This window comes from Madurella fahalii (assembly GCF_045866475.1).
Source record: "Madurella fahalii IFM 68171 DNA, scaffold_2, whole genome shotgun sequence".
Lineage (NCBI taxonomy): Eukaryota > Fungi > Ascomycota > Sordariomycetes > Sordariales > Madurella > Madurella fahalii.
Window position 1 is genome coordinate 6,332,783 of NW_027263972.1, and position 27,812 is coordinate 6,360,594.

At 56.7% G+C, this 27,812-nt stretch overlaps 5 protein-coding genes across 5 annotated transcripts; 1 reads left to right on the plus strand and 4 right to left on the minus strand.

The window, feature by feature from the left end:
• Nucleotides 1–1,032: 1,032 nt before the first annotated feature.
• POL3 (DNA-directed DNA polymerase delta) lies at nucleotides 1,033–4,454 on the plus strand (the record flags this gene model as incomplete). The annotated part of the gene is made up of 3 exons (XM_071060035.1): nucleotides 1,033–1,803; nucleotides 1,855–3,659; nucleotides 3,713–4,454. The coding sequence occupies 3 exons, from the start codon at nucleotides 1,033–1,035 to the stop codon at nucleotides 4,452–4,454; spliced, it is 3,318 nt and encodes a 1,105-aa protein (XP_070916136.1).
• A 760-nt stretch (nucleotides 4,455–5,214) lies between these two features.
• MFIFM68171_04616 (Cholesterol oxidase) lies at nucleotides 5,215–9,747 on the minus strand (the record flags this gene model as incomplete). The annotated part of the gene is made up of 6 exons (XM_071060036.1): nucleotides 5,215–7,441; nucleotides 7,522–7,708; nucleotides 7,780–8,117; nucleotides 8,181–8,736; nucleotides 8,870–8,986; nucleotides 9,045–9,747. 6 exons carry the CDS (start codon nucleotides 9,745–9,747, stop codon nucleotides 5,215–5,217), a joined length of 4,128 nt encoding a protein of 1,375 aa, XP_070916137.1.
• A 3,255-nt stretch (nucleotides 9,748–13,002) lies between these two features.
• Nucleotides 13,003–14,699, minus strand: GDH3 (NADP-dependent glutamate dehydrogenase; the record flags this gene model as incomplete). Its single annotated transcript, XM_071060037.1, has 5 exons — nucleotides 13,003–13,271; nucleotides 13,349–14,122; nucleotides 14,193–14,242; nucleotides 14,367–14,592; nucleotides 14,654–14,699. 5 exons carry the CDS (start codon nucleotides 14,697–14,699, stop codon nucleotides 13,003–13,005), a joined length of 1,365 nt encoding a protein of 454 aa, XP_070916138.1.
• A 3,144-nt stretch (nucleotides 14,700–17,843) lies between these two features.
• Nucleotides 17,844–18,886, minus strand: MFIFM68171_04618 (Twin-arginine translocation pathway signal; the record flags this gene model as incomplete). Its single annotated transcript, XM_071060038.1, has 2 exons — nucleotides 17,844–18,630; nucleotides 18,711–18,886. The coding sequence occupies 2 exons, from the start codon at nucleotides 18,884–18,886 to the stop codon at nucleotides 17,844–17,846; spliced, it is 963 nt and encodes a 320-aa protein (XP_070916139.1).
• Nucleotides 18,887–21,837: 2,951 nt separating this feature from the next.
• SSD1 (Translational repressor) lies at nucleotides 21,838–26,220 on the minus strand (the record flags this gene model as incomplete). Its single annotated transcript, XM_071060039.1, has 4 exons — nucleotides 21,838–21,877; nucleotides 21,931–23,288; nucleotides 23,349–25,894; nucleotides 26,046–26,220. The coding sequence occupies 4 exons, from the start codon at nucleotides 26,218–26,220 to the stop codon at nucleotides 21,838–21,840; spliced, it is 4,119 nt and encodes a 1,372-aa protein (XP_070916140.1).
• Between the last annotated feature and the right edge of the window lie 1,592 nt (nucleotides 26,221–27,812).

Below are 27,812 nucleotides of genomic sequence, written 5' to 3' on the forward strand. Positions count from 1 at the left end.
TTTGTATGGCTGGATTACGGAATAAAATGATTTTGAGGTTGATGTGCCGGTAAGGCTATGATCCAAAATCGATAAGAGGTGAGTTGAGTATGTAAACAGTTCGGCAGGCTCTGAAGTGATGCAGCTGGTTGGCGGGGTAGATCTCTGGACTTTAAAGGGTTAGGGTTAACTAACGCGAGCTCACGTGTTAACCCGGCACTCTTACACTAGCACTTAAAAATGCTCACGCGAAGGTTAAGCCGAGGACGAGAACGCTGTATTGACTTTGTCAACGGGGCTTTATACTAGTAGAACGGCAAAGGCATGCGGCATGGAAACCAGGCCACTGAGCTGATGCCGATAGAGGATGAATTTGGCGCCTAACTACGAGATTCACTTCGTGTTTCCCCATCAAGGTTAGCCGCGATCATCACAGAGTACTGCCCGACCGCGGTAAGTGGTAATGTATCAGAAATAGGGATTCTCTACGCCATATAAATTTGTTATGCATGAGCGAGGCAACACCGTCTTTCGCACGACACATTTCCTTGATGCTCACAAATTGTGCCTCTTGCGTGGCGTGTACGAGAGATGCTTTGTCCTTAGGTATTCACAGTTACACTCTGTATTGAGACTGCTCTACATTGCTCTCCCAGCGCTATATTGATCCCTCTGCCTTGCATGAGATGTGCTCGGAAGTTATTCGTTTAAACGGATTAGCACGCTTAGATATCACCACCATCTCCCCCTGCCTTGAGCTTGGCCGCACCGCACTGTGTGGGCGGACCACTTTAAAGGTCGCGTTCGAGAAGTGGGGCTCGTCACGTAACAAGGGCAGAGCGCGTCACCCTGATTCTGGACCATGAATTTCGTGCCGCGACTTGAACACTCAGCCAGTGTTTGCTTATTCCTTGACAAACTTCGTTCTGGAACCGGCGTACGATGCCACAATCCCACAACAAAGACGTTGCATCCATGACCTGAGGGATTGACCAGCTACGCCAATCCACTTCATACATCTAGATCGTGTCGAGACCTTAGACGATAGTCACGATGCCCGCCACGACGCTCCCGCAGAAGCGGGTGTTTGGTGAGGCTTCGAGCACCCGTCGCAATATCGCAGCAACTCCAACAGCCTTCTCAAAGAAGCGACGTCTCGACCCAGTACCCTCCTCCTCTCCCACAGCCCGATTCAACAGCTCCCAGAATGACCCGAAGGGTAAACTCGCCTCGAGCCAACAGAAGAGCACCTTCGAGAGCGAGGTCCTTGAGCGCATGAGCCAGGACATCTCGGACCTCAAGCAAAACAATTCAGAAAAGGACCAAGTCTGGGATCGCCCCCCGGTGCCGAGCGACTTCAATCCAGCCAAGGACAACCTCTGCTTCCAGTCGATTGAAGCCGAGGAGGGTACGCTCGCCGGCGGCCACACTACTGTGAAGCTATTTGGCGTCACCGGCAATGGCAACTCTGTTTTGCTGCACGTCAAGGATTTCAAGCATTACCTCTACGTCGCAGCCCCCGTCTCTTTCACCGCCGACGACTGCCCCAAGTTCCGCGCCTACCTGGAGACACAGCTCGCCATGCACCAGACCGTTATCGACTCAGTCGTCATGACAATGCGAGAGAACATATACGGCTTTCAAGGGAACGTCCAGAATCCCTATCTCAAAATCACAGTGACCGACCCAAAGTTCATCAACAAGGTCCGCACGACAATTGAGAAGGGCCACGCCAACTGGAAGGGCATGTGGAAGACCGCCGGCGACGACATCATGACCTATGATAACATCCAATACTTGCTACGGTTTATGGTGGATTGTTCGGTATGTTGTCGCGTGTCAGAATTGGGACCCTGAAGCTGACGGGTTATCTAGATTGCCGGCATGGCTTGGGTTGAGGCGCCGGCGGGCCGGTACAAGCTCGTGACCGACAAGCAGTCCAACTGCCAGATCGAGGCCGAGATGAGCTACAGGGACCTGATCGCCCACAAGCCTGTTGGCGAGTGGTCAAAGATGGCGCCCCTGAGGATTCTTTCCTTCGATATCGAGTGCGCCGGCCGCAAGGGCATCTTCCCCGAGGCCAACCACGACTCGGTCATCCAGATCGCCAACATTGTCACCAAGTACGGTGAGAAGAAGCCGTTCGTCCGGAACGTCTTCTGTCTCGACTCGACGAGCCCCATCGTCGCGACCGAGATCCTAGCGTTCGACAAGGAGGAGAAGATGCTCTCGGCGTGGAGAGACTTCCTTGAAAAGGTCGACCCGGATATCATCATCGGCTACAACATTGCCAACTTCGATTTCCCCTACCTCCTTGACCGTGCCAAGCACCTCAAGGTCCACGGATTCGAGTACTGGTCCCGTACCATGGTAAAGTCGGTGTCGAAAGAGACCAACTTTTCCAGTAAGCAGATGGGCAACCGCGACACCAAGGCTACCAACACAAACGGCCGACTCCAACTCGACCTGTTGCAGCTCGTCCAGCGTGATTACCAACTTCGCAGTTACACGCTGAACTCGGTTTGCTCCCATTTTCTAGGTGAACAGAAGGAGGACGTCCATCACTCAATGATTACCGAGCTTTTCGAAGGCACCCCCGAATCAAGGCGCAGGCTGGCCTTGTACTGCCTCAAGGATGCCTACCTCCCGCAGAGGCTGATGGACAAGCTATCTTGCCTCGAAAACTACACGGAAATGGCAAGAGTCACGGGCGTCCCGTTCAACTTCCTTCTTGCCAGAGGCCAGCAAGTCAAATTCCTGAGCCAGCTGTTCCGCAAGGCGCTGGAACAAAAGCTGGTCATTCCCAATTTGAGATTAGAGTCTACGGAAGAGCAGTATGAAGGTGCCACTGTCATTGAGCCCACCAGGGGCTACTACGACGTGCCCATTGCCACGCTGGATTTCGCTTCCCTGTATCCCAGCATTATCCAGGCGCACAATCTCTGCTACACGACGCTGATCAAGAAGAAGGACGTCGAGAAATGGAACCTGAAGAAAGACGAGGACTACATCATCACTCCCAACGGAGACATGTTTGTCACCACAAAGCAGAGGAAAGGCCTGTTGGCGCAGATTCTCGAGGAACTGCTCGCAGCCAGAAAGCAAGCGAAGCGGGAGCTGGCTGCTGAGACGGACCCCTTCAAGAAGGCTGTGCTGAATGGTCGCCAGCTGGCGTTGAAGATCAGCGCCAACTCGGTCTACGGTTTGACGGGCGCCACGAATGGCAAGCTTCCCTGTCTCGAGATCGCCAGCAGCACGACAAGTTTCGGTCGGCAGATGATTGAGAAGACGAAGCAGGAGGTTGAGCAACGGTACTGCATCGCGAATGGCTACTCTCACGATGCTCAGGTCATTTACGGCGACACCGATTCCGTCATGGTCAAATTCGGCACTAAAGACCTGGCCGAAGCCATGAAGCTCGGCGAGGATGCGTCCCAGTTCGTCTCAGCAAAGTTTATCAAACCCATCAAACTAGAATTCGAGAAGGTCTACTTCCCGTACCTACTTATCAACAAGAAGCGTTACGCGGGGCTCTACTGGACGAAGCCAGAAAAGTACGACAAGATGGACACCAAGGGTATCGAGACTGTTCGACGCGACAACTGTCTTTTAGTGCAGACCGTCATCGAGAAGGTGCTCAGGATGATTCTCATCGACCAGGATGTGCCAGGCGCTCAGGAGTATGTCCACGGCCCGCGGGTACGACGGAAGGCTATGCTAACCCCATTCGCAGATACGTCAAAGACACAATCGCCGACCTCCTGCAAAACAAGATCGACATGTCCAAGCTGGTCATCACCAAGGCGCTGACCAAGGAAGACTACGCCGCAAAGCAGGCGCACGTTGAGCTCGCGCAGAGGATGAAGAAGCGAGATGCCGGTTCGGCCCCAGCCCTCGGCGATCGCGTGGCATATGTCATGGTCAAGGGCGCGGCGGGCTCCAAGAACTTTGAGCGCTCCGAAGACCCCATCTACGTGCTCGAACACAACGTGCCAATCGACACAAAGTACTACCTCGACAACCAGCTCGCCAAGCCGCTCGGCCGCATCTTCGAGCCCATCCTCGGTGAGACCAAGGCCAAGTCCCTCCTCACGGGTGACCACACCCGCTCCATCTCCGTCGCGGCGCCCACCGTCGGCGGCCTGATGAAGTTCGCCAAGAAGACGCAGACGTGCATGGGCTGCAAGAAGCCGCTCACGGGCAAGGAGGAGAGCCAGGGGGCCGTGTGCGCCGACGACGCGCCACGCGTCGGCGAGCTGTACAAGAAGACGCTCGACAAGGTGTCGGATCTCGAAGTGCGGTTTGGCAGGCTGTGGACGCAGTGCCAAAGGTGCCAGGGCAGCATGCACTGCGAGGTCATTTGCAGCAGCAAGGACTGTCCGATTTTCTACATGCGCATGAAGGCCAAGAAGGACTTGGAGGATGCGAATCGGGAGCTGAAGAGGTTTGATTCTGACCACGCTGCCATTTGGTGATGAGAAATGGGAGGGTCACTTTGGTATTTGCTAGTACTAGGACGGTTATGAAAGGCGTTTTGGGGCATGGCTGCATATTTTATCACGGGATGAATCAAGTGGCGGGTATATGTTGAGATGTGGTAATACTAAATGGTGCATGTCTTCCGATGCTGTCGTCTGCTCAATGAGTGTGTGGTGCTATGATGGACCTCTAGAAAGAGAGCATCATCTAATTGTATATATGTATGGGTTCGAATTGAGACCCAGAGTCACAGTGAGAAGGTCCTAACTCTAACCAGGCGTCATGCCCGTTAAGAATTGTGTTTGGTTCAAGTCATCGTTTTCTTCAATGTGTGGCAGCTTTGTTATCTGGGCTGGCATAGCCTCGAGCTAGGTAGATATGGCAGAGCGTACGAAGGTTGTATCGGCTTCACAGGCAAAACGAACGGAAAGTTATCTTGAAGTAGCCAACATGGGGCTAAACTATCCTTCATATTCCTGGTTGGCCCTGCCAACGCATCCATGGTTCTGAGCCCCTGCCAGGTGATTCCCCTGTAGTTGCTCCTTCGATCCCAGTCTCCAAACTGCTAGTATATAGAAATAAAGGAGTGGACACTCCAGCCCAAACTTGAAACATGAAAAAAAGCCAGAAACGACAGCGAACTCCATCTTCCCATGTAAATCCGTTTTTACCATCCAAAACCAGAGAAATGCATCCAAAGAGGGTATCCGAAAACTCCCGAACCACGAGATATCCTATACATTTTTTTTTTTTTTTTCAATACAACAGCTCCCCGCCATGCACCATGGCCTTGAAGCGATCGTCGGGCTCCTCGAACCGGTACGAGTCGCCCCTCGTCACGCGATCCACCTCCTCGCGCACAAAGGGGTACACATCCTTCCAGGCGTTCCTGCCCATCCAGCCGTCGAGGTGACCGTAGCCGGGCACCACCTTGCGCTTGTACTCGCCGTCCTCGAAGGCGTCGCAGAGGATCTCGTAGGTGCGCTCAGTGGCGACGGGCGAGAGGACGGCGTTGTCGCGGCCGACGAACAGCATGATGGGGATGCCCCGCAGGCGGGCGATGTTCTTGGGCGTGTCGAGGACGTCGAACAGGGGGGCCTGGGACATGACGTGGCCCTCGAAGCCCATGCGCATGAGCAGGTTCAGCAGGCGCATGTTGATGCCGCCAAAGAAGCGGTCGATCTGCCGGTGCGTCGCCTCGTTGAGGTTGTTGTGGTTCCAGCAGCGGCCGAAGACGAGCGAGGTGCGGTGGCACGCCGCGTTGTTACACATCTCGCGGCGCGGCTGCGGGTACAGGCGCAGGAACTGGTTCAGCACCTTCTGGAGGTACCCGTCGTCGCGCGATGTGCTGCAGTTGAACCAGCTTCCCGCTGCGAGGTTGTACAGCTTGTCGAGTGGGACCGGCCCCGCCATGACCTTGGCCATGTTGGTCGGGCCCCAGACCGGGTTCATGAAGACCTGGCTGCAGGTGATGCCGAGGATCCAGCTGGCCGGGATGGTGCCGTCGAGGAGGCCGCTGGCGAAAGCGACGCTACCCATGCAGTGGGCGATGGTGTAGATCTTTTCCGGGCCATGGATCTTGCGGATGTACTCGAGGCACGCTTTCAGGTCGAGGCGGGCGTCGTACGTGGTCCACGTGTTGCCTGCGATCATGAGCTGGCCGATGCGGTGGACCGAGATGAAGACGCGGTAGCCGGCGCGCGTGAAGTAGTTGACCGCGTTGTAGGGGATGGTGGGGAGGGCGAAGATCTGGTGGTCGACTGACGCGCCGGGGATCATGAAAAGGTTGCGGATGTTCTTGGTGTCGCCGCCGGGGACGTGCGTCGGCTCCCAGATGTGCATGCGCGTGCACACATCGTCGGCGGCTACGATCTCGATGGACGCGTCCGGCGGCGTGTCGTTGATGAAGCCGCTGAAGGTCTGGGTCGGGTACTGCAGCGGGGTGAGAGGGGCCAAGAACAGAGACAGCGACTTGCGGGTGAAGTAGGTCAGGAAGCTAGCCGCGCTGATGGCCTTCTTCAAGACGTTGCTGCCGGTGGGCGTCATGGTGTTGATCTGCGAGAGGAAGTCGGCGGGCTGGATGTGCATGATACCCTTGGCGAGCACAGCGCCCTGGCGCCAGGCGTCCTCGTCGTCGAGATCGGCGCACATGCCGGGCACGTGTTCGCTGATGGTCACGTACAAGGTGCTGGTGGCTCTCCAGAACTGGAACGGAGCCAGGGCGACCGAAGAGTCGACCACCTTATAGCCGTGGAAGTGGAGCTTCCTGCCGTTGACGCCCGTCATGTCAAAGTCGTAGGTCAAGTTCCGCGTGCCGGGGGCCTTGCTGTTGAGGATGAAGAGATTGAACTCTCCCCGCTGCACCATGAACGGCGACCCGGGGATCGCCGGGCACACAAAGGTACCCGTCAACATGCCCCGGTGCTGCGAGTGTTTGACCAGCGCCTTGGTGTCGAACGACTGCACGCTGAGGAAGAAGCGGGCGCTCTCGCAGAGCGACTTGGCGACGCGGTGGGCAAGCTCATATGTCTCCTGGTTGTCCTCGGTGAGGTCTCTGTCGTAGTGAATGAAGCCGGACATGACCTCGGTGAAGCCAATGCCGCTCGCTTTAAGCTCGCGTGCATTACGGATAACCGTTTTCGCCACGCTGATGCTCTCCTGCTCCTCCATTGCATTCTGCTTCTCGCGCTTCCGCATCGGGTTGCAGCGCTTGGGGGCATGCTGGGGCTCACCGAGAAGGTCCAGGATGCCATTCCTCTCTTGGTTGATGGTGAGCCCCTTGGAGGTGGCGTAAGCCTCGACTGAGCGTTCAGCAAGCGCGGCGATAGTGGCGAATGGATTGGCGCCTAGCGCCGTTGGGATCACCGAGCCATCAGTAACGATGAGGCCGTCATAGGTCTCGCTGCCCTCGCCCGTGAAAACTTCACCCACATGATTGGTCACACCTGTCCGACCCGTGTTGTCGCCGGCCATGCACGCTCCACTGCGGTTCAGGATTCAACGTTAGCAAGCCCATGCGCGGCATGGCGATAAATGGAACGAAATGAAAAACTGATGACATACCCGATGGGATGGACGGTCACTTGCTGTCCCAGCAGTGCGAAGAAGGGGCTGTGTACCAAGGTGCCGCCAACCGCCTCGGTAGCCCGCTCCAGCAGCGCGTTAAGCTTCTTGACATGATTGCTTCGGGCAACTCCGAGGAACTCAAGCATAGGCTTGTCGTCCTTCAGTGTCAACATGGCTTGGTTGCCTGCAGATGATAGTCAGTTCCCACGCAGGCCAGATGCTAGATATTTTTAAAGAGGGGGGAGAGTCTCTCACTGTCGTGGGACATGATGAGGTACACTTGTGTCCTCTCGGCAGCGCCATTCTTGAAGTAGGGCCCGAGGAATCTGCTCCCGTATCGAGCCAGGGCTGCCTGAGTCCGCTCGATGATGGTGTCATTTCTGGGTTCTTTCTTCCCAGGCATGAGGTCTAGCATCGCCTGGAAGAGATGCGATAGAGCGTGTGGGATAGCGCCTTCTTCGAGGACAAACCCATCCAACGGGTTCTCATGGCCATCCCTGCAGTCAATCACACTGGTAATGGTTGGCCCGATTGGATTGTAGGGAGAGGGAACAGGCCGTCCAATCCCGTTGACCGTCTCATCCGTGTTATAACTAAGATTCAAGTCAGCGAATAAAAAATACCACTTCCACAAGCCCTCGCATTTGTTCACTCACCCAAAGGCCAGCATATCTCCGTTCCCACTCATATTCTCGCCGACCTTATTGCTCAGACCAAGGCCCATAGCCTTACTCCGCAACAGTATCTCTGTCGACGCAATCGATCCGGCACCGAGGAACACGGCCTTCTTCGCGTGCACCCACATGAGGTCGCCATGCAGATTGGCCTTGAACAGGCCCCTATTCCTACCATGCCACGCAAAATAGACGCGGTAGCCCTCGTCGTTGGGGACCTTCTCAATGTAGCGCACCTCGCACTCGCAAAAGATTTCGGCGCCCCAGTTCCAGGCATCGGCGATGTATGTGACAAGGGTGGTCGTCTTGGAGCCGTCATTGACGCCCGTGGCGTCTTGCCCGGTCAGGGCCGACTGCGACATCTCGACGCCGCAGCTGTTGGGCCCATTGCGGAAGCGAGTCGTCTGCCGCACCTTCTTGAATTTGTCGCCCAAGCCTAGGATTTCGGCTTGCTTTCGGAGCAGCTTCGCTTTGGGCAGCTCCGGCCAATCGGCGGGATACTCGACGGGCTCGAGCACATCTGCTACTTTCTCGTAGTCTGTGAGGGGGCATCGGATTGCATTAGCAGGCTGAATGCGAGAGGGGCTGTGCATAACGTGCTCAGAGGCTGCTTGGTCCGAGGGACGCGAGCCACCCGACATAACACACATCTCAGCAAGGATCGAACTCACATTTGTCCAGGCCGTCGACGTTGCTCCTGATTTCAGGGGGCCAGGCCTTCATGGCCAGCGTCTCCTTGTCGGCTTCCATGAAAACATTGGCATTGATGAGGCTTGTTCCGCCAAGGCCTAGCCAGCACGGTTAGCATTGCCGCGGCATCACGCTTTGGATTGGACAGTAACTGACCATTGCAGACGACGGCGCTCTGGCCCCGTCCAAAGATCATGTGGAACATGCCTGTCGGGTCGCCGCCCTCGACAAGCTTGCCCGGTAGGACGCCAGGGGCAAGCGTGCCCGAGTAGTGCATCTCTTTCATCGACTCGAGCGAACCCGTGGGATACTCGCCCGGCCACTTCTCACGGCCACGCTCGAGGATACAGACCGACTGTCCGGTTCTCGCCATACGTGACGCCGCCACGCCGCCGCCATAGCCCGAGCCTATCACGACGACATCGTAGGAGCTCCGGAGGAGCTCGACCGGTTTTGACAGCCGGGGAAACTTCTTGTCGTTCCGGCCATCCGTGTAGCTCCGTATCTTGACCCTGGCGCGGCTCGAAGGTGAAGGGTCCTGCTCGTGGACACCGTAGGTCGGGATCGGGTGCGAGTCCTTCCGGCCGAGGTTGGCATGCCGGGGGTCGCTGAAGGACGCGGGCGGGGCTGTCGAGGCGGGTCGGGGTGTCGGGCTGGCGGTTGCACCGGATAGGGAAGCAGTGCTGGAGGAGGTGCTGGGGTCCGGGGAGTATGATCGCCTCACACCGAGATTAGCGAGGTCGGCCTGACCATCAATGATGCCCATGGCGTTGCCATGCAGTGCAGGAGTAAGTGGTGGCGAGATAGGGGCATTGGCCTGCAATGATCCCGCCGGCTTCTGGGCCGAGGACTCGTCCATGGTGCCCGTTGGAAGCACGTAGAGCTGAGAATTCGGGTGTTCAGTTTTGTTCAGTCCGTTCAGTCCGTTCAGTCCGTTCAGTCCGTTCAGTCCGTTCAGTCCGTTCAGTCCGTTCAATCCGTTCAATCCGTTCTCGTGCGGATCGCTCCTTGGCGGGGCCACCTGGGAAGGAGAAACAACTGTAGATGCACGCAGCAGCTAGCGGGCTAGTCCAAGATGGAGACGCAAGGACGCCAAGCGTGGAGTATTGGGAGAGACGAGTACAATTGGGACAGCCGGGAGCTCGAAACCCATGATATATGCAAAGAGGCACCAGAATATGGATGGAATCGGGTCAGGGGTATAGGATATCTCTGATATATTCTGACCCCGGGCCATCTCGTACTCCCTACCAGTGTGGCTTGTTCAGAGCCAAGCGTCCTAGGACAGCATCGACCTATGGGTGAGGTAGGCACAAGCCCATCCGTAGTCCCGCGACCGGTGTGTGGGGAGTACAAGAACGGTCAAATATCCTCGGACGTTCCATGCATGCTACGTTCCCCGATCAAGGCGCAGCCAGCAGCGTCCTTGGGGCTGGGCTGGGCAAAAATAATCGCCCCGGATGAGCACTCTATCATTGGTCGAAATACTTTTAGCCCACCATCGGACAAGCATCCCGCTGAGCGGAGGGGGTGCCTTAGATGGGATGTGGAGGCGCCCGTCAGCACGGGAAAGGCCAGCTCCCACGGCCCCGGGCGCGGTTCGGAAGCCATAGCCACGACAATGGCATTGCTGGGGTAGTGTATGACCGGATCGAGTTTGTTGCTGCCTTGTGGCGTCTGCAACTCTCTAACGGGCCCCCCCACCCCCGTCACGACGACCTTCACGTCATTGTTCTACCTTCTGATGGTAGTGTAGTATGGACTAGGAAATTAAGCAATTTGTCCACCGAACGCAGCGAGGCGAAACTGGGGCGACCGCGAGGGCTTGTCCAAAGTCGATGATGTCTCACATGGGATCGACCACATCTGCAAAATGGGTGCCCTCCCTGACTGGTCCGCCTCATGCAGCCTTAGGTAGCTTTGCCGGTGACGATTCGGCGCTGATTGTGGGGCCGCTGCCGGAAGAAGATCTCGTTTCGTGCTTGCCTGGATCTGCCTTTGCGCTGCTGATATTATTGGACGGGAAACGAAAGGGTGCTATGGTTGCTGTGATAGGCCATTCGCAAAGCCAACATGATCCCCAAAGTATGGCAGCCAATCCGCGCCAGAGCGCAACTCGCAACCGCATCACCTGTGCGTGCAGAACCGTCATCTGTCGTCAAGGCAGGGGAGGGGTTCAAATCAACACATTGATTGCCGCCGTCCATTCAGACTTGATACTCGGAACCCGACGGCCGTGATTGGCCGCCACATAAAACGGGAAACCCGCCAGGGCTCGGTAGGGATTCCACAGAGCCTCCCATAATGGGAAAGGGTGTCGACAGGGCTATAAACTGCGCCTGCCTGGGTCGGGCCGTAAGCTTTCAGCCCTGGCGCCTGAGAAGCACGTGTAAGAGGTGTCAAGGAGGTCGCGAGATTAGGCTTGACGCAAAGCACCAGGGCGGCTTTCCCGCGCTAAGCGCCCGTTGTTACTTGGTATTTTTCCGCATTGTCGCAGTCGTTAGTCGTCTTCGCCGTTGTCGCCGTTGTCGCCGTTGTCGCCGTTGTTGTTGTCGTCGTCGTCGTCGTCGTCGTCGTCATCATTGCCATCGCCGCCATCGTCGCCATCGTCGCCATTTTCGCCCGCAATAGCACCTCGCAGTGGAACCGAGCCATTTCTAAAAACATACTTTTGGGGCCCCAGTGTGGCATCTGCCTTAACGTCCTAGTTGAGCTGAAAAGGACGACGGGGCGATCAACGCGATCGGAGCACGGGAGCTTGCACCTGTTGCGGAGGGAAAATCGGGTTATGTTCAGCTCCTCAATGCAGGACAACAGAACTGGGCGCTGGTTGGCTGGTGCTGAGATGCAGGGGAACACGCAGAAGCGCATCGGAATTCCATCGCCGAGTCCAGCAACGCTTCCCCCGTCATTCATTGGGTCCCGACCACGGGGAACTATTTTAACTGGGGTTGGTGTTACGAGATGCGAAAACAGGCAACCGACTTAGAATTTTGTGTGCACCACAGTGCGAGCGTCCCTTCATGTGGTCTGTTTCCGTTCTTAGCGCTCTGGTACAGTACACTGCACTACCCGCTGTTCTTTCTCGTCGGACTGCCCGCTTCGGTCGGCCAACACCGTTATCATCGTTGCAGCGGCCGTTGTGCCCTGCCGCTCAAGATAAGGTAAAGTAGGTGGGTGCTCCCGAAATGGCATCCCCCCACGGGATTCTGCAAGTCCATCTACAACAAGGACACGGCAAGGTCTTTCCAGTAGTCTACAGGAACAGCTCCCACACAATCTATGATCCAATTCAAAGCCGTAATCTCTCTCAAGCTGATACCGCGCATAGCTTGCCGCACAAGACGACACGGGAATGATTGAACCATGGGCCAGGGGGATCAGGGCCTTATCTACCATCCTAGTCCAATTATGTCCTGGCGGTGGGGGACAGTTTGGTTTTCTGGTCAGCTGGATAACTCAAATCTGCGATGGCGCGCTATCCTGCATTTGTTGCGTCTTCGACCCGACTGTGTTTTGTTTGATATTTTCATTCATGCCTATATCTCAAGTCAATCTATCTTCTATGCCTCCGTAAGGCGGCTACTTTCTGGCTCCAGGTCCCCCGGGAAAGGCGAAGATGGTCACGCTCCCAACCTATTCACCTTCCGGCCCCCTGCCCCCCTGCCGGTGAGACGCCCGAGCCCACCAGGACGCGCAGCTCGCCTTGTTCGAGTTCTGATTGTGCCACATCATCGTCCCGAGCTGCTCACCGAGCCACCAATCAAAGGAAAAGATGTTGCGGCACACCTTGCCTCAAGCCATGACCTGATAGAGCGCCGGCTAACCCAGGGAATCATTCGTAACCTCGTCCGAACCATGAACTCCAGCCCCCACGGGACACCACTAACGCCGACCGAAAACAAAGACGAAAAGGAAAAAAAAAAAAAAAAAAAAAAAAAAAGGGAGAAGACGGAAGCCGCCGAGAACCGTTCTGCAAAGCCCCAGAGCGCCAGGCTTGGGGGCCCCTCCATAGCCGGAAAACGTGCTGGTCACTATCGCCGCGCTCCAACACAACTTCCGCGCACGCAGGCTTCCGTGGCTACCTCGCGAAGCACGTCTCGGGATCGCGTTTTCACTCCTTGCTCCACCAGTCACCGTGGTCGTACATGGCTTGGGCAACCTTGACGAACCCAGCGATGTTACTGCCGGCAACCAAGCTGGGGAACTCTCCATCAGCCCGGTCGACATACTCCTTGGCCGTGTTGACGCCGAGCTGGAAGGCGTTCTTCATAATGTCCTTGAGCTTGTCGTCGACCATCTCCTTAGACCAGGCGAGACGCTGGCTGTTCTGAGACATCTCAAGGCCGGACACAGCGACACCACCACAGTTGGCAGCCTTGCCTAAAGGGGGGCGTGTTAGCAGTGGGTGTGGCGTCAGGAGGGTGTATGTAGGCCGCTGCGGCGCGGGCGGTACTTACCAGGGGCGTACCAGATTGCGGCACCCTTCTTCTCCCTCCGGTTGTTCTCAAAGACCTCGATGGCCTCCAAGGTGCAACCCATATTGGAGCCCTCGGCAATGAACTTGGTACCGCCGGCCACCAGGGCCTGCGCTTCTTCCTTGTTGACCTCGTTCTGCGTCGCGCAGGGCAGGGCGATATCGACCTTGCCGACATGCAACCAAGGCCGCTCGCCCTCGACCCACCTGAGGTTGCCCTTGTGGGCGTAGTCGGAAAGAGGTTGGCGCTTCACCTTGAGTTCGGCGATGGCCTGGATATCCTCTACAGTAACATGGCCGTTGCCAGCCGCCACAAGCGAACCCCTCGAGTCGGACAGCGAGACGACGGTCGCACCGAGCTCGATGCACTTCAGCGCCGCGTACTGGGCAACGTTGCCCGAACCCGAGATAGCCACGCGCTTGCCGGTCCAATCTCCGGCGCCAGCATACTCGAGCATGTGTCCGACGTAATAGACGAGGCCATAGCCAGTTGCCTCAGGCCGGATCAGACTGCCGCCCCAGTCTAGACCCTTGCCGGTCAGGACGCCCTCGAACTTGTTGCGCTCCTTGCGGTAGGCGCCAAACATGAAGCCGATTTCCCGGCCGGAAACGCCAATGTCGCCAGCTGGCACGTCGGTGTCGGCACCGATATACCGGGAAAGCTCGCGCATGAAAGCGACGCAGAAACGGCGGATCTCCGCATCACTCTTGCCTTTGGGGTCGAAGTCGGCTCCACCCTTGCCACCACCCATCATCACTAGTTTTGCCCCACGGTCAGCCAAGCGCTCGCCAATCCTCGTTCTCAAGCAGCTTTCTTTTTCACTTACATCCAGTGAGCGCATTCTTGAAGATCTGCTCGAAACCAAGAAACTTGAGACTGGCTCATAGTTAGCGCCAATCTTGTTTCGCTTTCGGCCTTTTTTTTTTTTTTTTTTTTTTTTTCTTTTTTCTTTATCCCCTTCTCTCTCTTTCCTGGGGGGCCCCGCCGTTTGTCTGCTTACATAGACAGGTTTACTGAGGGGTGCAATCTCAGCCCGCCCTTGTAAGGGCCGAGAGCGGAGTTGAATTGCACACGGTAGCCCCGGTTAACCTGGAGATTGCCGGCATCGTCCTCCCAGACGACTCGGAACTGGATAACGCGCTCGGGGATCGAAACGACCTTGAGAGCGGTGCGGTATTCGGGGTTCTTCTTAAAAAGCGTGCTGTTCTCGAGCGTGAGGACGAGCTCTGTAAGACTACTGTCAGTCCCAGTCGCAACGAGAGGGTGCTGAGTGGCCCTTCGACCTACCCTGGTATGCCTGCTCGAACTCGGGCTCGGAGGGGAGGTGCGACATGGTGGCAGATGGTCAATTCGCGTATCCAATGGCGAAGGAGGCCTTGTCTAGAAGAGGGTATTACGGGGTATCACTGGCGGCTAGCACTTCGCTGGGAGGATGGGAAAGGAAAGGGAGAGAGCAGATGGGAGGAGGAGGAAGGCGCAAGACGGGCAGGAGAAGGGAATATATACCAAGAGCCAGTGGTCAATGGTGGGGGTGAAAAGGCCCGAGGAGCGACGTCGAGATGGGACGACAATTCGATATTCCCCTGCTCCAGAGAACTGCTCGGCCGAACGCAGTAACAGCGGTTGCCCTCGAGGTGTGGGCAGCTCGTAGCTCCGTTTCACCACCTCCGGTCACATCGGATTGACCGCATACCCACACGAGGGGCTCCCCTGCGCGGGAAGAGTGGCCACGTCTTGGCGAGGGTTCGCCTTCGAGCCGCGCCGGTTTTCGCTCTCATTCTGGGTGAACGGCACACCATCCCACGCTCGACATGGCCCGACTGTAATGTACGCATTGTCGGCTGGTGTTTCTCCCTTTTGCCCGCCGCCCAATCCAGTTCTGCTTATTTTGTCTCGCTACCGTGGGCCGACGAGATCGGCGACTGAATGATACTGACATGCTTTTTCTCTCCGGAATCCACGATCAGCTCAGTTCCAGCCCTGCAACAGAGCGCAGCCTCGTCGACAACGCCTGCTTATCGATAGGGTTGCTGGGATGTGATTGGTGACGCGCGCCATGTCGACACCTGCCAGCGATTCATCAGCCATCCGCCGTGGTTGCGGCGACTGCTCGCGTGCCTAATCCTGGACAATCGAAGACTTGCTGCCGCGGGCAACCCTTGCCCGCTTACCTCGCTCCTTATCCGCGGGCACTGATTGGCCGCCTCGAGGGCTGGATAAATCTGACGGGATCGCATTCGAAATTTTTGGCGGGTTCAACGGGAGCTAATCCCGACCGACGCAACTCGGGTAGCAGATCATCCCTGGTCGGGTAACAGAAAGCCCATCAGGAAAATGCCAACTCACCCGGTAAGTTTTCGCCCGACTCCGACTTCGCTGGCCCACGGGCGACCACTACTCGTGCCCTTCGCCTCCGGATCGTCCCGAATGGGCAAGTCAGTACAGGGTAAACAAAAACCATTACGTCTTCGCGAGGTTGATAACCTAGGGTTGTCACCCAGAGCCGGCAGGCTAACCATGCCGGTGCACCCTGCTTATCTTGAAGTTGTAATGAGATCTGGTAACGGATTGAGCCTCCACGCTGATAGGTCTAATTGAGATTGGCCCGTCCAGGGGGGTGGGAACCTCACGCTAAGCCTTACCCATGTGTTCATCGTGAATTGCACATGAAAGTCGCCTAAGCACACGGCATCGACAGCGCGATAGTTATGCTAGGAACAACATTGGCATGGATGCGCGACAACGAGGTCTTACGGAGAAATATTTAATTGTTTTGGTTTGGCCGCTCGCACCCCAACTGCGCATCCAGCTTTGGTTGCGCATCACTCACATGCTACTACACTGCCAAACACCACGAACAGCAACAACACCAACGACAGCAACACAAGCAGAGGAAGATGGCGATGTAGGTAGGTGAAGTTTGACATGGGGATCCTCAATCTCCCATCTCGCAGAATGCCACACATCCCGCATGTTTCATACTGGAGAAGAGCCACAATCGCATCGATCGTCATCTCGCATTTCCATGCCGTGGCACATATCACCACCACCACCATGCGCGATACACGATAAGCTTCCCGCGTGGCCCGACGCCGTGGGCGAGCATCCCGTCGTATGTACCTTATGCAGGGTCCATCCAGAGATACGGATCGCCAAACCAAGGAGATGGCACAGCACATGGGCACAATTAACCTTATCTACCAAAACCGGGAACTGACGCGATTCCCACATGCGCCGAGACCCAACCCACGAACCCAAGGGTCCCCTCCCCACTCTCTTTTCCGTTACCAGCCACGGAGGTAAACTGCAGGACGTTGCAGGGATGGTTGGATTAGGGTTCGAATGGAAGATCAGCTAGAGTAGATAACGGGTCTTGTCGCAAAGTGGGCGGGCAAAGAGGCGGTATCGGGGTTAACCTGGTTATGTCACACGAAATGCCGGCATGTGAGACCGTCCTTAGTGTAAGTGTTGAAAGGATGGACACGGGTAGGTAGGCTGGGAACAGGGATATAAGGATTTCTTTGGCTGCTGGAATTGGCTTTTTTTCTCCCCTTCCCCCCCCCCCCCCCTCTACGCTGCCTTTTAGATAGGGGGTTGGGAGAACTCACAACCGGACTGACCGTAATGTAACCGGCAAGCCGATTCAACCCGGAGATGCTGATCAGGCGCCAATGCCCCGTTTAAGTCGTGGTTCGTGTATCTAGGTCCGTGTGCAGGACGCAAGGCTGTAAGAGTTTGATGGTGAAGCGATAGTGGTGAGAGATTATAGACGTGGTGGGTGACACGTAGAGAGAGAGAGAGAGAGAGAGAGAGAGAAATATGAGTCACGGATGTGTACCACTGAGTGCAAGGTAATGTTTGTTTTTAAGACCCCAAATAGTACTACGTATATCTAGTGAGAAGAACAACTGCAGCATCATCAACCATGTTTGGACCAAGCATGGCGGGTATCTCCCTTCCTCCAGCCACTATCATCTCAACATCCCATCCAAGCAGTTACACCAAAAATGATAAGAGACAAGATATAAAAAATAGTCAAACAGGACCAGATGGTAAGAAGGCAGGAGCGCCCCCACGACACCTCTCCCGCTAGGGTCAAAGTATATAATAAGCTGCTGATTATATACAGGCTATGTCGTAACTTGCTATGCGATATAGCCTAGAGAAGCGAAGTGAACAAGGGCGAACGAAGAGAAAGATTTTGGTCTCTGTTTTTTTTTTTTTTTTTTTTTTTGTTTAGGGTTGTGGTCTTGACTCGACTGGTCTAAGAATGCCGACTTTTGACTCGGCCCTTCTCCGGAGTAGTACCCCCGCCATCCGGACTGATAGACAGGCCCCTCGACGGAGTACCGTGGGATGGTCGGATAAGGGTAAAAAGAATCAAGGAAGGCCCCTCGACGTCCAGACCGACACACACCCCACACACACCCCACACACACATACACACACATACATACACCGACCCCCGTCAGCGTCTCTACGAGACCTGCATCACCATGGGCCCAGCCACAATGATGTCGTCCGTGAGCACGCCGTTCAGGGGTCCGGCGCTAGCAAGGTTGACGTAGGTGACGCCGGCGAGGCCCTGGGGCACGACGCAGCCGACGGCGGGGTCGAACTGGGTGAAGAGGGTGCCGCCGGGGATGCCGCCGGTGGTGAAGGCGCAGTGGGTGGCGCCGGTGGCGGCGTCGGACTGCAGCTGGACGGTCGCGCCCGCCACCACGGCCTGGGCGTTCTGGCCGGCCGCCATGGTCAGCGTGGGGAAGGCCGTCAGGATCAGGTTGCTCCCCTCGGGGCAGCTGGCGATGAAGGGCGCGGCGAGCGAGAAGACCTGCTTGGGCGACAGCGGCGTGTCAAAGGCCTGCGGCACGGCAACGCCCCGGCTGGCGGCGCGCACAAAGGTCTGGTGGCGCGCCTCGATGGTGAGGATGCTGCCCGCCGTGGTGAGGATGGAGCCGTCCGAGACGAGGGCGGCGGCGCCGAGGTAGGCCGACACGCCAACGTTTTCCAGCACGGCGGCCGTGCCGACCATGCCGGCGGCATCGGTGAAGCCAAAGTTGTAGGTGCAGGGCTGCACTGGCTGAACGCCCGCTTGGGCGATGGCGCTCTGCAATAGGACGACGTGCTCCTCTTCCGTCTTGCCAATGTTGATGAGGTCGTCGATTTCCCTCTGGTCGAGCCCTAGAGCCTGGAAGTCGGTCGCCGGGAACTGGGCGAATCCTTGTTGGTAGAATGCCGCCTCGAGCCATTCGAGCGTAAGGGCACTACAGGGAGAGAGAGATTAAATGTCAGCCATGCCGCCGACGTGGAATCTGGGCTAAGATAGTCTTTTGTCTCTTCTTACAATTGCAGGATATCGATATCGTTCAGGCCAAGGGCCGCAGCAGCAGCGTTCTGACGCTTCGCATGCTCAAACATCCTCACCTGACCCTTGTTCAACTTGGGGACTGCCGGTAGCGCCGAGGTGACGGCCGCCAACCCTGCCACAACTGCCCCGATGGTCTTGGTGACGGAAGGCATCTTGGTCGGCGTAGATCGGTTACGGCTCGGGGTATTTCGTCTCCTGGTGCGTTCCTTTTCTTGTTGTCCTGGATTCTCCGGTTCGTCCGAAACGAAGTGAGCGTTGCAGGGCACGGGAGTAAAGACCAGCCTAGCTGTCGAAGAGAAAAAAAGGCCTGCCTGAGGGAAGACTATTACAAAGATAATTAAGATATAAGGCTGTTGTTTTACTGGAGAAGCCACAAGACAGAAAGAGGGACAGACTGAGCTGCTTGAAGGAGAGTGAAAGCAGACCAGCGCTTTGGGCAGGGAGGCGAACTGAAGATAGGCGTGGGGATGGAGACGAGAAGGGAGGAGGGAAGAGGTGGAATCCCGGCCTTGTGGGAAACGGCCATGAATAAAGACTACCTGCCAAGATTGTCCCTTTCAGAGCCAGCGGCTGCTGACTCTTCCGGGATCCGCATCACGTTCGACGTCCCGAGCACCCCCCAGACAGGGAAACAGGGGGGCTGACTAGAACAATGCGCGGGGTCGGGATATGCAGGCCGTCTCCTCTCGAGCGCTCAGGGCGCGCCGAGACTTGCCCTGAACGACGCCGCGCTTCCGAGGAGGAGGATGAGGGGGAGGAGGAGGTGGTGGTGGAGCTCTCGGGACTTCAGTCCAGGCCGCCTTTGCCGGGCGGCGGCAGAACCGTCGGGGCAAGCTTACACTGCCTAATCAGTTCAGATGGCAGGACTGAGGGAAGAGACAATGTTCACCTGGGCATGTTTCGTTTCCTCGTTACCGTCCTCGTCCTAACCCTAGCTTTCTGCAGGCGCCGTGATCAGAGACCCCGTGCGACCCCATGCGGCCCCCTCGCGGCTGGCTTACCGCAATGGGACCGGCTTGAGGCTCTGGACACAAGAATGGCCAATCAGACGGGCAGGCGCATGTTTAAGGTTGGGACGAAGAACATTGCAGCCCCTGCTCGGGATCCAGGTCGCAGACAGGGCTCAGTGGGACCCTGGGGATTTAGCGGCAAACCTGTCTTTCAGGGCATGGTTTGGCCACTCACAGTGCGTGCCAAGCCTGCACCAGGGGGTTGCTTAGGGTACCGTGCTTGGGGGATCTGCGACAGTGGCGCCCACGATGCTCGTCTCAGGCGTGTTTCAATCAGACGGACCGCAGGAGGACCCGAGCCTCACTGAACATCTTGGTGCTGCATCTGCGACAGCCTTAATCTGCTTCCGAGTAATGCCCTGCTGGTGGCGTATGTGTAGCCCACTTTATGATACATTAGGGGAGGCTAGTGTAGTCGCCGGCCCGGCGCATACGAACCCATGTCTCCTTCGTTCCGCCGCCAGCCACCACAAATGGACTCGTGGCAACCCTTCCAGGGCTGGTGGCAAACGAGCCCCGCGTGCCTCCAAACAAGCTTATATCGCTTAGCAAGAGATGTAACGGTATGATAGCAATGGAAAGCTGCAAGTGACCGCCGTCCCTGGAAACATTGGGCTGCAACTCTCAGGAGGGGGCGTTTCTTCGACTCGAGCGACACCGCGGGCTAGGGGCCCGTGGGGCCCTCACTGGATCCGTCTTTGACATCCCACACTCCGCGAGTCGATGCATCCGATTCGCCGCATGAGTCCGAACCTGATCCCCTCGAGCGCCTGACGTCAAGTACACTGCTTGCCGGCGTAGGCGACGTTCTGTCACAGACGGGCCGGCGATCTACCTTTTCGCCTTCGATGCGGCCATGCATAAGCAACGGTTTCCGCTCTCGGGACCGGGTGGTCTTCTAGATTCGGGAGATCCTGTTCTGCATGGCTCCTCGGGCGGCCCATTGGAGGGTCGATGGTGTCCCCCAGTTTCGCCCCGCAGAGCTGGGTAGGCCGTTTCAAGCTGCGAAGTAGCTATGATTTCTCGGGTGTAAATTCGCCGTGGAACTTGGACAAGTTGAGGAAACGATGCTGTCATTTCAGCCTTATCGGCTCAGGTAGCTGGATATAAAGGATAACTAAATGGTTGATCTGCCGGCCAAGCTAGGCCTGCGGCGCTGGCGTGTAGACGGTCTGCTCTACATAGGTAGAGTAAGGTACTTTACCTTCCAAGCTCGTTCGTACTAGGTGCGGAGCGCCGGGGACAAGGCCCGGTTCATCTAGCAGGGTTTTGTTTTGACAATATTGTCCGCTACGTGAAGGGAAGGGTCATGGACGGGAGCACACTCTGGTTGATAATTTGGGACGATCATTTTACTTCGTGACGGGCAAATTGCATTCTCGTTCAGGATTCATACCCGCTAGCCAGCCCCCCCCTCCCCCCCCCCCCCACGTTCTACCTCGATAAACTTCCGACGGGCGAAGAAACTCAGGGCAGGAAGAGAATCCAACCAAGTCCTCATCTTTCTGCACTGCAGATCCGACACTCTCCCGAGTTGCTTCTATGACAATTTCTCCGAACTCCGAACGCGGTTGCTTCAGGTGCACAGCACGCAGGACGGAGTACATGTCCTCTCTTACCTCGTTTTACTCCTTTCCGTTATGCCGTGGCTCCATGAAACCGGCTGTTGCACCAATCAAGCTCGACTCGGGTAAAATGTGCCACAAGCACCCAACGACGCGAGAGACATGATGTTCAACTATTAGACGGGCTGACTTGTGTGTGTTCTGTCTTAGCTTCCATCCTTCTGCTTCTGTCCCTCCTTTTAAACACCAACCACCAGCATTCACTGACCTCTTCGTACTCCTGTGTCTGTTAAATTCTGCTGTCTCGACACCACTTCCATAAATGCACTGCGTTACAATACCCAGACAAACCATATACCATCTTGGAGACACCCTCTATAGGGACCCCACTTTATCAATCTTCCCCCAGTCTTCTGCCACTCATTCGTTCGCCAAGTCATATACACCCCGGACCTTTTGGCCCGATTTCTTGCGTGTAATGATGCGCTTGAGCGCCTAGTGCCCGGCAGGAAGTCCCCGACCTGCCATCTAAAGTGCATATGGGTTGAGCGACCGGATCGTCAGACACCTGCGACCTCGTTAGCTCTGCATGGCTGTAGACGAATCATTGTGAGAACTTACGGTGGGCTCTTGGTGAGATCCGTCTTCAGAATCACCGGCACCCGCGTCATTTCCGTCACATCCTGGATGTATTCACCACCTTCTTCTCTCAACTTGAATAGCTTCAAGTACTTCTCCTTGTTAGTCAGCCGCGTCTCCGGAACGTCGGCAGTGGGCACCTTTGAATCCGACCGGGTGCGGTGAAGGGTTCCGGCTGCATCTGCCGACGACCGAGTCGGTGATCCGGGGACGCTCTGCGTCGGCCGTTCTGCCAAGGACGCTCCGGCCATTGCCTCGGTAATGTCTGACGCGTTATCCTCCTCATCATCGAAGAGAGCATCGACGTCATCCGTGGAGATGGTTCCTGTCTCTGTTTGCTTCCTGGTTGCCTCTTCACGCTCCTTCTTGGCTCTCTCTGCCTCCTCAGCTTGGCGGGCAGCAGCCCAGGCGTTGGACATTCTCTGCGACGCCGCAGCCTTAGGGCGCTCATCTTCAGGGACGTAGGCCGAGCTGGGCACGCCCTTCTCCCAGTAGAGCTCCAAAATCCTCTTCTCCTTCCTGAACTCGGCCTTCTTCAATGGGAGTTGGTCGCAATGCACGCGCTTCTCGAAGCCCCATTCGGGAATGAGCACGTCAAATGCCGACTCGTACACGCAAATTACAATGCCTTCGCTGATCAGATCGCCGTTGACTTCCTGGCGCTTCTTGTCCATGTTACGGCAGGATTCGATATGGATGCTCTGCTCCTGGGCGTTCTGTGCCGAGTCCTTCTTGGTGTTGCACGACTCGACCGTCTTGACAAGATTCTCCAGATCCTCGTTGTACTCAATCTTGCCCTCGGAAAGGACAGCCTCCAGCTGGCGGTGGACGAGGATATCGGCGTAGCGCCTAGTAGGGCTGGTGAAGTGAGTGTACAGCGGCAAGTTCAGCGAATAGTGAGCCCAGAGGTGCTTGGCTGTCTTGCCCGCAATGAAATACTTGGCGCGCTGCATCGACTTAAGAAGTAGCGTTTCCATTCCCTTTCTGATCTCTGCATCCTCAACCCTGAAGAGGCTGTTCTGGAGTGTTCCGCTGCTGGACGGGTCTATCTCGTAGCCAAGAGCCGTCATGCGTTCAACGAAGGTTTGTAAACGGCGAGAATTAGGTGCGGCGTGCCGACGCAGCAGCGCCTTGTCAGGGAGAGCCCGGGCCAAGCACTGGGCAACATAGGCATTGGCCTTGTGCATGAGCTCCTCGGTGAGTTCCGTCGCCGGGGTTGTGTCAAAGACATTGTGCTTGACAGGGATATTTTCATCATCCAGTTGCTGGAGGAGACGGAGAGGCGCAATGGGCTCACCACCCGCGCCGAGGCGTGCTTCGCGGAACTTCTGGGTAATGACCTATACGCAAGAACTGTTAGCACGGCCGCGGCATGCATGCATATCCGGCGCCGGACTTACGTGGAGGATCTGAAGGTCCTTGGCCTCGACCGCATCATGGGTGAAACCGGTAGTGCCCGACAATGCTTCGTCAAGCTGAGCCAGAGAGAGCTTTTCGACGCTCTTGACGATGCCTTTCCCAATCCATGTATCGCCTTCGGCAACAGCACCGGTATGCGGGTTGACGTGGAAGATGACACTGACGGTCAAGCGATCCTGACCCGGAGTGAGTGAACAAATATCGCTCGACAGTTTTGGCGCAAGCATGGCACAGAATCTGTTCACGAGGTGAACAGCAGTACCACGCTTCTTGGCCTCCCGGTCAACAAGCGAGTTTGGCTTCACAAAGTGGGTGACATCCGGTACGTGTATGCCGATTTCGGTCTTGCCATCTGGTAGAGACTTGATATGGACGCCATTTCCAAGCTCAGCAGAGCCGTCTAGGTCGAGGGTGAAGACCTTCTCGTTGCGGAAGTCGCGGCGAGACGCAATAGCCGCTTCGTCTTCCTTGGCAATCGTCCAGTCCTGGAGACCGACACTGCGTAGCACGGCGTCCGAGAACTCGTCCGACGAGAAGTTGTTGTCTCGGAGCAGAGCATCCGTCTCCACCTTGAGGTCACCCATCTTACCGAGCTTCTCAACCAGCGTACCAAAAGGATGCAGTGAGGTGATGGGCCAGCGTTTGATGCAAGCCACGAATATCTGGTCGGCATATTCCTGGTGCTTCTCAACAAAGTCACGAGGAGCCTGCTCGGTCGGGATAGCAATCAGCGGAACACGCTTGTCAGTCGGCTTGAACCACACAATCTTGGGCTTCTCCTGAGCTCGAGTGTCCTGCTGGCGAGACATGCTTCCGTCTCGCGCAGCCCGCTCGGCCTCTTGTTTCTCCCTGGTCGCTTGGCTGCTGGGCCGGAGAAGACCCAGAGTGCCGGAGAACATCTGACCTGCCACGCGCTCAATGACGGCAACAATGTGGCCTGCGTAGAGGGGTTTTTGCTCGTCGCTAATCTCCTCCTCCTCAACTAGGAGGAGGCTCTGGCCCTCGACTTCAACATCATCGTTCTTCTTCTGGGTAGGACGCTGCCTGAGACTGCCGCGTCGGCGGATGCTGCCATCGCCAGCGCCATTGTCGTCGCCGTTAGCATTGCCTTGGCTGGTGCCAGCTGTGGATCCGGAGCGGGTGTCGGTGATGTCCTTGCGCTTCTTCTTCTCCTCCTTCTCGCGCTTCTGCGACCACACTTCGTCCACATCAAGGAGCTCGACCGCAACCAGGTCGCCCTCAAGAGCACGATTTCGGTCCTTGCTGCCGCAGATGAAAATGTCAGCATCCAGTAGGCCGTCTTGAGTGGATACGTATGCGTCGCTCCTGTTCTTCTTGTTGACACGAAGAATACCTGAGACAAGCTGTCCATCGCCCAGGAGGGCAGGGAGAGTAGCCTGCGGGAGGTAAGGAGTAAAGAGAGTCTTGCGTTGCTGTTGCTGCTGTTGCTGCTGCTGCTGCTGCTGCTGAGGTTGCTGCGCAGCGAGTTGCGGTGCGTGTTGACTGGCCGACAGCCCGGCCATGTGCTGGCCGTTCATCTGAGCAACCTGAAGAGCCTGCAGTTGATTGAGCTGCATAGGGTTGAGTTGTTGGCCAGGATAGATAGGAATCATCATCTGGCCAGGCATCTGCATCAGCTGGGGAGACTGACCGGGGTACTGGAAGGCCCCGAGCGACGAGATAGATTGATGGCTGATGGAGCTGCGGCTGCGGTGACCCGGCTGGAACCCCTGGCTCTGGCTAGCGCCACCTGTCTGATCCTGGCCTTGGTTCTGGCCTTGGTTGCGCCAGTTGCTATCAAAGTTTCGAGAGGAAGTGCGGGCATGACCTCCGCCGCCGTGGCGTGACATATTACCGCCTAGGCCGCCACGCCCGTTTGCGCCGACAGCCATGCTTTGGCTTCGGCCGTGGCCACCACCACGACCGCCGCGGAAGGACGGAGTTGGTGCTGTCTGCATGTCCGCTGACGTCTGGGTAGCACCTGGGCCCTTTGCTTCATCTTCCGGCTTTTCAGCAGAGCCTGAAGCACCAGGGGCGGGGAACTGGAAACCAGAGGTGGTGCGCTTCTGTTGAGCAAGCTCGGCGGCCTTCTTGGCATCGGCCAGCGCTAGCGAGTGACGTCTCTGATGGCCGCCTCCAGAGCCGCCGCCACCCCGGCCTCCACGACCGCCGGTGTTTTCTCTGGCCTGGACTTGCGAGTTGTCGAAGTTGCCAAACGCAGACCCAGACGCGCCAGAGGAGGGTGCGGGGGGTGGGCCCATGCCCATGCTGGGTAGAGCCGATTGATTACGGCGATGTGATAGGGGTTGTGTTGGTGGAGCCAGAGACACATTCTGCTGCGGAAGCTGCGTTGGGAATTGGAAGCCGGCTTGCGGCGACATGTTGGTCATGGCGACCTGCTGTAGGGGGTTGAAGCCACCAGCACCGAGAGGCTGACCGGGAAGCATGCTCATCTGCTGGTAGGCCTGGAGCTGCTGCTGCTGCTGCTGTAACAACTCGATCTGCTGCTGGATAGCGAGCTGGTCCACTGCGGAAAAAAGGTCTGGGTTAGCCACAGCACCTCGTTACACGCCCAAGCACGGACAGAGCGCGAGCTTCGGTGCCCGTCATACGACGAGATCGAGGACAACCGGCGCATGCGCAGGGGAGCAGGCCCGACAAGGAAACGACGAACTTACTGCCTGGATTCGCGAACATACTCATCAATGGCGTCAACTCCGATGGGCTTCGGCGATGGGCAATATGCAGCCGGCGACCAGCAGGACCCGGAACACCTCCGGGCTGAGGCTGGGCCTGCTGCTGCTGCTGCTGCTGCTGTTGCTGCTGTTGCTGCTGTTGCTGCTGCTGCTCCATCGCGGCGGGCTGCGAGCGGCAACGGATATTGGCGGAGGCGGATCGATAAATGCACGTCGAGTGCGATATACGTTTTGTTCAGGATGCGTTTACAAGCGGCAGTGGGACGGAAAGTCGCTGGGTGGTCGACCGGATGGAGTTGGTGATGGCTGCGTGTTTGGATTGTGCGGAGGCGTCGTCCACGGACAAATCACTGAAAGATTTCGAGCCCAAGGAACGTAAATGAAAGATCGAAAAAGCCAAAAGAGACCGTGAAGGAGAGATGGACGGGTCTTGATGGGAAACGGCTGAAAGGCTGGAAGCCTGAAGCCTGGGGAGGGGGGGGTGCAAGTGGGCTGAAGGAGGGTGCGAGTGAGGAGAATCCAAACGATGTTGATGACGATGAAGTGAAGGCACCTAGATATGCATTCAAGCAGGAAGGACGGCTCCAGGCCTGATCTTGGTTCAAGGCACCGTGCGCTCTGAGTTCAGTGCTCCCAAGCAACGCTAACCCGCTACCGAAAGGGTTAAGAAAGTGGAGCCAGGCCCCCGTCCAGCAAATCCGAGTGAGGAAGTGAGGGGCCATACGAGGGGGGCTTGGCTGCCAAATGGTGCACCCGCGGCTGCTAGACCGCACCTCCATCCCCTGTCACTAGGGAGGATGGAGCGGCAACATTGCAGCTTTGGTTTTGACGATCCCTTTCCTCACAGAAACGCAAACTACCTTGCCCACTGTGCGCATACGATTCGGCCAGCGTTTGGCAAAATTGACACAGAAGGGCTCTCTATTCGACGGTATATAGTTTTTTTTCTGAACGAAGCATACTTGAGCGCACTCAAGTATGGGTATGTGGGGAGGGGCGGGCCGCGCAACTGTAGGGTGCTTAGTCTGGCCGGGCGGCGGTGGATGGGATGATGAACAGAGGCGAATCCACTCTCTGACTGCGTGGCACGGAGTGGTGTTGGGCCCTGCTATGTTTCTAAAGTCCCATGACGAGAAAAGTTGCGGCGGCGCAAGCGCGAATAAATGGCCCGAAATAAACCAATGTGCTTGCCCCTTGTGTTGCCCCAGGATAGTTCCGCCGCAGTGTTTAAAATAGTCAAGGGGTTGCGTATCATCGAGATGTCTTGTTTGATACCGGACCACAACCTCATTGAGATTGCCGAGCACACAATGTTTACAGTCAGGGGGCCCAGATCGGACACCGTTTAAACTTGGGACTGTAGGAGGGCGGGCGCAACGGACGCAAATGGCAGACCATGATATTGGACCCGGATACTCTGTGCCGTCCATGCAATAACCCTGTGTCGAATCCAGGAGAGTCAAAACAAAGTTCAAGCCTTCGTCGGATCGGAAGCGACCCAGTGAACAAAGAATGGTAGGGTTCGGCTAGCTACCTGAGTTGTAAATGGGCTTTGTCCAAACGGGGCACTAGCGGGTTGCAACAGTGGGGACCAGTGAGCGATGGCAACTGTAAAACACCAGGAGGGTGGTTCTAGGGCCTCGAGCATTGTTAATCAGCAAACAACGGATATCAATCAATCTCGCGACATTCCGGTTCGAACAACAAGTACAACCGCGACCTGTGCATTGCCTTGGAACCATGGCTTTA